This window comes from Lycium barbarum, chromosome 12 (assembly GCF_019175385.1).
Source record: "Lycium barbarum isolate Lr01 chromosome 12, ASM1917538v2, whole genome shotgun sequence".
Taxonomy (NCBI): Eukaryota; Viridiplantae; Streptophyta; class Magnoliopsida; order Solanales; family Solanaceae; genus Lycium; species Lycium barbarum.
Window position 1 is genome coordinate 61743131 of NC_083348.1, and position 8676 is coordinate 61751806.

The following is an 8676-nucleotide window of genomic DNA, read 5'->3' on the forward strand; positions in this document are numbered from 1 at the left end:
TAAAATTGTGAAAACGGTGATATATATAAGGGCAAAAATTAAGCCACTGACCAAGGTCCTCTGTCCCACAACAGTTTGCACCCTTGGGCGGAAATGCGAATATCTCTCTACTCCGACATCGTATCGATGAACAGTAAAACGCTGTGGAGACTAGACTTGTAGACCTTCAATTTGATAGTTAGATCACCCCATAACTCCAAGTATATTGAGAGAACAGCTCCGAGACATTTGACCCAAATTTCAGTAAAATTTACAAACTTAACTTGCGATGCCCTTTGTTGACTTTCGTATTACAACTCGTTTGACTTCCAAACTTAACAAGCGACCATTATACGATTCAAATACTTCATATCATTACTTTCTTAGCATGTGAAGCATTTCTAATCTCACCCAAAAGTACAAGTTATCGTATTCCCAACTTGCCGGCTTTTGACGAAACTCATCCTTCTTTGATTCATTCACCCTCCAAACCTTCCGCCACTTACTAATATTATTAATAGACTCTTATAATCGTTTATATTAATAAGCTCAATCCCTTTTAAACTCAAGATAATTTCTTTTGAACTTGCGTCGACTAACTTATGATGCGACTTTGACGTGCGAAAATCTGGAGTGTAACACAAACTAAGACAATATTTTTGGAACGGGAGGGTAATAAATTTCGATATGTCTTAAAATAGAAATCCTTAAAAGGGTTATCTGTGCACTTCAGCCACTTTCTTGGCTTTCAGTTTTGACTCTATCAACGTCCAATATTACGTTTATGCTTTGTCGGTTCTGCAGGGTAAGACTGTGTACAATAGACTTATGATGCGGTCTTTTTCCGGACCCCACACGTAACGAGAGCTTAGTGCACCGGCCTGGCCTTTGTCTTGGTTCTCACAACCTGATCACTTATATTCAGATATATATGCTCATTGACATTTCAACAAAGTCATGTGCAGGATATGAGAACCTACACAAAGGCGCTAATCGAAAGGGAAGAAAACACATGATTTCAATATATTTCAAACCAATGAAGACAATAGAAGGATATACAAGTGACTAAAAGACACTTTCCATTAGCAAAGACTAATTAATATCTACGTTGAACGTTTAACACTATTACAGACAGATGCAAAAGAAAAGAAAAAAAGAATACTCGTATGTTTTGTTTAACTCTACTCTTGATGACTTGAATTGACTTCACTATCAGACTTACACACGTCGTTTTTCTGGGGTCCAGTGAGGAGCAGCTGGACTAAAGTGCGCTGAAATTACCCTGGAGTCTAATAGTTCCACTATAGGTGTAAAATTGACACACCTAGGAGCCTTGTACTGATTTATAGATGCACCCCTCGAAATTGCATAGTCCATTAACTCTTCAAATGTACCCTTTTCCACTACTCTAATTTCAAGTGGTCCAATTGAATTGTCTGCAACTCGGCACTGTCGATAAACCGAGTTCAACGATTCTTCCATAGCCAAGCAACATTGGCTCAAAACCTCGTGACTAGGTGAGTTGGTTGGGTCCTTTATAAGTAATTCGCAATAAATAACATAATGTCCTGGAATTGTTTTAGTGTCAGCATAGCTAGTGTATTCGACCACACTAGTATCGTACGATTGCAAAATTGCAGCAGCATTCTCAACCGCGTTTTGTAACTCAGCCTCGTCAGTTTTGTCCGAATCAATGCTCAATAGCACATTCTTCCTCCTTATGAATTTAAACTGAGGGGCCGAGTTGTGAAATCCAGTGACCAGGAGTATGTCACCGACTCTGTAACGACATAATCCAGTATAGGTTGTGATCACGAGCTCGTATTCTTTTCCCACTTCTACATCAGCCAGGTCCACGAGACAGGGTGGTGAGTCACGAGAGATCGTTGCAGGATTGGTTGGGTCATGTACGATAAATTCGAAGTAGCACATATTGGGCATTATGGTGTAACATACTTCAGATGGCTTGCACATTGGGTTCAAATTAAGGCCAAAATAACACTCGGATGATGCATACATAGTACACGCCTTTGGTAAGCCACCACTGTAATAATCTAGTGTAGGGATGTACTGAGCCATCGCACCTGTCACAATCACATACAATAAACAAAAATAGTAACTTGAAAAATAAGGTAAATAGATCGCTTCAACAAGTTAAAATATACTTATATTACAGACCTTTTTTGAACTATCACTGTATATAACTTAAATCTATATCTTTGCATATAAAATTTCGACATGACACTTATCTTAGGCTAATGTATTGAGCCATCGTACATACCTGTTACAATCACATCCAAGTACTTTGTATTTGGCCAAATTCTAGTAATGATCCCTTCCCAATTCTGGCCTTCACATTCCTTGATAATGAATTCCGCAATTTCAGGATTTGGTTTAAGTATTTTGGACATGCATTCCCTGATTGAAGGGTCAGAAACTCTGGGATTTAATATCCCAGTCGCGATATCCTTAGCAAGTTGCTGCCAATTGAGTTGAAGAAAATGAATGGCTCGAAGTAGACCAGAGGCAAAAACTGCTCCTAGTCGAAGAACTTGTTCTCGCATAAGAAGGCCACAAAGCATTTGAGAGTACATGCTCTGGAAAGAATCGACACAGAGAACAGTCTCGTTTGGGCTAGTATACACATTGTAAGGATCGTATGGCCTTGTCTTGAAGTGGTCACTTTTGTAATAACTTGTTAGGACTGGTCGTGCTAGTAGCCCACTGGGTGTCTTGGTTTCTGCTTTTATAAATAGGAAGTACAAGCCCTTGCCTTTGTCCAGACCAGGCACATACCTGTTGTAACATTAGAAATCCAAAATCAAATTCACTGATGAAGAAATTATACTAGTCTCATAATTAATTACTTGCCAAAAACATTAAGCTAGGCTATGATTAACCACCAGTCTTAAATTGAATAATCAGCACTTAGAGCGGTTAAATTGACTAGTTGGTGGTACCAGAAAAATACCTATTACTCCTATAATGTAAACTATGAATGCAAATTCACAAGGCTGAATACGTAAAGACCCCCCTCAACTTGGCACGAAATGTAAGTTGCACAACTAAACTTTATCAGGGTGGTAAAGGCTATTTAATAACCCAAGGTCGTGCGTAATTAAGACTAGTGCGAGTTTAAGTGTACAACTTATAATTCATGCCAAGTTTAGGGGGGTCTTTAAGTGATCTGCCAATTAACAACCTCGTCGAAGGGTACATGACTTACAGGTTCATCACGGGCATGAGAAGGCTGTACAATAACTGTCTCCGGTCTAGCTCCTCTTGAATTGTGGGCATCAACTTTCTCTCACCAGCAGATGTTCCAGAACTGCGAAACCCAAGAAGATATGTTAGTAATAGATAGGTGGAAGGAGCATATGATCATCGGATTCAATTGCATCCAATATTTTAGAAACAGAACACAGGGATATATGTAAAACTTGAACCTATCAAACTTAAAACTCTAGATTTCCCTTTGATTACAATATGACCTTAAACCGCGTATTATCACCAGTGCCAGCTCAAGGGCCAAGCAAGTCAAGCAATGGCTTGAGGCCCCCAAGTTTTTTAGGCCCCATATTTTTAGTTAATATTCTCTCCCTTTTATTTTATGTGATGTAATTTAACTTGACATGAAATTTAAGAAAGAATTCTTTAAAAATATTGGACCGAAGCCAAAATAGCTTATTTTTACAGCCATTAGACAAAAATAGTATGTTTTTTTTTTTTAGACCAAAATGGGTATTTCGTTGGATAACCAACAAAATACCCACACAACGTACTGTTCCGTGCCGATGAATTTCTTGCATTTCGCTACATGTGTAGCGAAATGCAAGATTTTTTTTAAAATTTTCCTTTGCATTTCGTGAATCAATTCACGAAATAGGCATTTTTTTTTATATTTTTTTTTTTTGCAATTCGTGTAATTAAAACTGTTTTTTTTTTTTAGCATTTCGTGATGCAATTCACGAAATGGATTTTTTTTATTTCGTCAATTAAATGAACGAAGTTGATACGAAATGCAAAAAATTGCAAAAAAAAAAAAACAAACAAACAAACAAAAAAGCCTATTTCGTGATTTGATTCACGAAATGCAAGATTTTTTTTCCTTTGCATTTCGTGAATCAATTCACGAAATAGGCATTTTTTTTATTTATTTTTTGAAATTAAAATTAAAACTTTATTTTGAATATAAATATAATTCAATTAGATAAAAAATATAGGAGAAAGAGTAGTTGTAAATTGGTGAAAGAGTAGTTGTAAATTGGTGAAACTTTAAATAGTCATAACTTTGCGCTCGGATATCCGATTTATGCAATTTTTTTTTTTGATTTTGCATATTTTCTAGAAAACCTCTTTTTGATTTGATTCACGAAATGCAAGATTTTTTTTTCCTTTGCATTTCGTGAATCAATTCACGAAATAGCCATTTTTTTTTTTTTTTTTGCAATTCGTGCAATTAAAACTGTTTTTTTTTAAATTAAAATTAAAACTTTATTTTGAATATAAATCTAATTCAATTAGATAAAAATATAGGAGAAAGAGTAGTTGTAAATTGGTGAAACTTTAAATAGTCATAACTTTGCGCTCGGATATCCGATTTATGCATTTTTTTTTTTATTTTGCATATTTTTCCGAGATCTAGCAGCGCAAATGGCCGGGCCGATTTTCTAGAAAACCTCTTTTTTCCCTTCCAATTTTAATTTTCCCCTAAATTGGCGGGAAATTTTTAGTTTTCTTTACTTATAATATGATGATGCGCAATAGACTTCAACATAAAAATTTCGGAGTAATGTAGCTGTGAATATCAATTTCACTTATGTGGTTTCAATTTTTGAAAATAAAGCTGACTAATTTTCTCAGCATATAGGATAAAACTAATTTTTTTTATCCTATTTCGTTTTTTAATACACGAAATGCAAAAAAATAATAATTATAATTTCCTATTTCGTTGGTATATCAACGAAATACAAAAAAATAATTTAAAAAATAATATATATATATATATATATATATTCCAATTTCGTTTTTAGATGAACGAAATAAAATAAAAAAAACTATTTCGTTCATTGATTCACGAAATGCAAAAAAAAAAAAAAAAAAAAAAAAAATTGTTTCTTTCATTAATTTTTTTTTTTTGTATATCGTTGATATACCAACGAAATAGGAAATTATAATTATTATTTTTTTGCATTTCGTGTATTAAAAAACGAAATAGGATAAAAAAATAGTTTTATCCTATATGTTGAGAAAATTAGTCAGCTTTATTTTCAAAAATTGAAACCACATAAGTGAAATTGACATTCACAGCTACATTACTCCGGAATTTTTATGTTGAAGTCTATTGCGCATCATCATATTATAAGTAAAGAAAACTAAAAATATCCCGCCAATTTAGGGGAAAATTAAAATTGAAAGGGAAAAAAGAGGTTTTCTAGAAAATCGGCCCGGCCATTTGCGCTGCTAGATCTCGGAAAAATATGCAAAATCAAAAAAAAAAATGCATAAATCGGATATCCGAGCGCAAAGTTATGACTATTTAAAGTTTCACCAATTTACAACTACTCTTTCACCAATTTACAACTACTCTTTCTCCTATATTTTTATCTAATTGAATTAGATTTATATTCAAAATAAAGTTTTAATTTTAATTTAAAAAAAAACAGTTTTAATTGCACGAATTGCAAAAAAAAAAAAAAAAAATGGCTATTTCGTGAATTGATTCACGAAATGCAAAGGAAAAAAAAATCTTGCATTTCGTGAATCAAATCACGAAATAGGCTTTTTTTTTTTTTTTGGCAATTTTTTACATTTCGTATCAACTTCGTTCATTTAATTGACGAAATAAAAAAAATCCATTTCGTGAATTGCATCACGAAATGCTAAAAAAAAACAGTTTTAATTACACGAATTGCAAAAAAATAAATAAATTAAAAATGCCTATTTCGTGAATTGATTCACGAAATGCAAAGGAAAATTAAAAAAAAAAAATCTTGCATTTCGCTACACATGTAGCGAAATGCAAGAAATTCATCGGCACGGAACAGTACGTTGTGTGGGTATTTCGTTGGTTATCCAACGAAATACCCATTTTGGTCTAAAAAAAAAAAAAAGCATACTATTTTTGTCTAATGGCTGTAAAAATAAGTCATTTTGGCTCTGGACTCAAAAATATTGTGATATAAAACAAGTCGTAAATATTTGTGTGGCTACAAATCATCTCAGTAAGGATAAAATAAAGTGTTTAAAGTTAAATTGAAACAATAGAATTTTATTTTGATATCAAGTTATCAACTTGCTACTATCTTTTTCTTTAAATTTTAAATTTTTAAATTTTTTACCTCATAATAGTATATAGTATTATTTTATTATTATCATCAAAATTCAAGTACGTCAATTATAAAACATGAATCAAGTTACTCAATACAATTTTTTTAAATAAGCCATTTATTAAAATTTAGCTTTAGATCCCCACTATTCTTGAGCCGCCCCGATTATCACTCACTTTTAAGTTCCTCAAGTACTTAAAATGTTAGTGCTAATACTTTTTTTTATAAGGCGCTAATTAACAAGACAAGCAAGCAATATTGGTTTTGCTGTTTGCTTGGAAATGTAAATCTCACCTGGTGAGGAACTCGGAGATGGGATGAGATGAGAAAATTGGAGAACGATCACCATTGGCGATACGTTGAATATCAGGTTGAATTTCCTCATACGTGACAACTGGCACTTTGGACTTGAATGTGTCACGGTCAGTAGCACCACCAACTTTGAATCTTTGAAGGTACTCAGTGTTAGCATTTTGGCTCAGTATTTCAGCCAAGACTTTCTCTTGGACTGAATCAACATTTCTAGTCATCTCCTCTATGAACTGAAGGGCCTTAGCATCCTTCTCACATGCTGGAATGCCAAGATGAGATGTAACACGACTATGCATGGCTATTATGAGAGAAAATCGAAAACAGAAAATTTGAAGAGATTGTTAAATGTTAAGTGTGGGGTTTGGCAGCTGGGAATGACCAGCTATTTATAGTGAGAGCTGCAAGTGAAGGGGATGACTTGTTCTCTATATTGCCGTCATTGTTCACGTAAGTATGCACACGTTTGACGGGTGGACTAACAAATTTTTGGCAACTTCTGGTATGGATGAGTATTGCATGTATCGACATTGTAATATTTTGTCGGAATTTTGGTCTTGAGAGAAGGGTGCAAATGGGACCAACAATACACCATGTGTCTGATTTAGGCAAGGCTGGTGGGTCCGTGTATGCCAGGTTCTTTTGTCAAGGGGTTGACCAGATAACCCATTTTGGTGAATTTGTTGGTCACGGACAAACACGTAGAGCTGCTGGCGGCTGGAGGAGTAATTTTGTTTTCCCCTCTAATCCCGATGATCGATACATATATTATATCGTGCGTCTCAATTTATGTGACACAATTTGATTAGACAGGGAGTTTAAGAAAAAAATAAAGACTTTTGATATTTGTGGTCCTAAACAAGTCTTAAATATTTATGTAGCTGTAACTCATCTTATAAAATTAAATTGTTTCTAAATATAGAAAGATAACATTATTTTTAGAACAGACTAAAAGGAAAAGTGTGCTACATGAGTTGGGACCGAAGGAATAGCTCCATATTATTCGAACACACAATTTGTAAATTAGTTGAAAGTCTAAGTGCTTATCGTGAGGGCTCGTTTTATCTCAAAATATTTGTTAAGTTTCACTTTTCAAGAGTTAAATTCTATAAACTTTAACAAATATTTTAAGAATCTTTATATTATATTGATAGGAGAATTGCGATTTATACTATTTTCTGTATATTTTTCGAATATCTAGATTTTAATTTAAAACAATGAATTAATCTAACCCAATTTAGCTTCGAAATTAATCAAATTGTCTTTATATTTTGGGATGGAGAGTATATATTTTTCGTCCTTATATGTTCTGGTAAAATTTTGACAACTTTGGAGTCAATCTTTTATTACAACTGAAGCATTTATGAGATATTGCAATATTTTTTATCCTTAAACTTCCCGTATTTTGCTTTTTTAGTGAGTTCATATGTGCTTATAAAGATCTGTTCTAAAAATTATTTTCAAATATAGTTGTAAAATCTTTTACTTTATTGATGTACTTTAATTATTATTTACTAATTGTAGGGTCATTAGGTTAATTTGTGTAAATATTCTAAACTAAGGTTGTAAATATTGCAAAATGACTTTGAACCAGGCGAAGCTAGAGTGTCCGTGACGATTTCAATCGAATCCGGTAGCTTTGGTTCACAAACTTTGTATTTGTCTATAGATTATGAATTATGTACCGAATAACTTAAAAAATTAACGTTCAGAACCCATAAACTCCAAATCATGGCTCTGCATCTGAATTGAAGTAAATATTAACAATTAACAATGAAAGTTAAAATGTTAAGAGTTTGAGCTCGGGCCTCATGGATACGTGCTTATAAAGGTCCTAAAATTATATCCAGGTATAGTTTTAAAATATTTTACTTTAATTATTATTTATTAATATTCTTGTAAGACCATTAGGTTAATTTGTCTAATAACTCAAAACTAACGTTATAAATATTGTATAGTATAAATTCAAAGCTATTGGAAGAATTTATTGTGTTTTATGATTTTAGAAGATGAAAACATGAGTACTTTTTTTTTTTTTTAATACAGATGAGAATAAAAT

At 33.0% G+C, this 8676-nt stretch overlaps 1 protein-coding gene across 3 annotated transcripts; it reads right to left on the reverse strand.

Moving 5' to 3' along the window:
* Positions 1-978: 978 nt before the first annotated feature.
* On the reverse strand, positions 979-6972 carry LOC132623066 (probable indole-3-acetic acid-amido synthetase GH3.1). Of its 3 annotated transcripts, none has more exons than XM_060337771.1 (4): positions 6603-6972; positions 3206-3307; positions 2261-2775; positions 979-2063 (listed from the first exon to the last, which is right to left on the reverse strand). In XM_060337771.1, the coding sequence occupies exons 1-4, from the start codon at positions 6914-6916 to the stop codon at positions 1198-1200; spliced, it is 1797 nt and encodes a 598-aa protein (XP_060193754.1). In that variant the 5' UTR covers positions 6917-6972; the 3' UTR covers positions 979-1197. The 3 variants fall into 3 exon arrangements, with proteins under 3 accessions (XP_060193754.1, XP_060193755.1, XP_060193756.1); XM_060337772.1 differs by lacking the exon at positions 6603-6972 and adding an exon at positions 3426-3572; XM_060337773.1 differs by lacking the exon at positions 6603-6972 and adding an exon at positions 3471-3540.
* Between the last annotated feature and the right edge of the window lie 1704 nt (positions 6973-8676).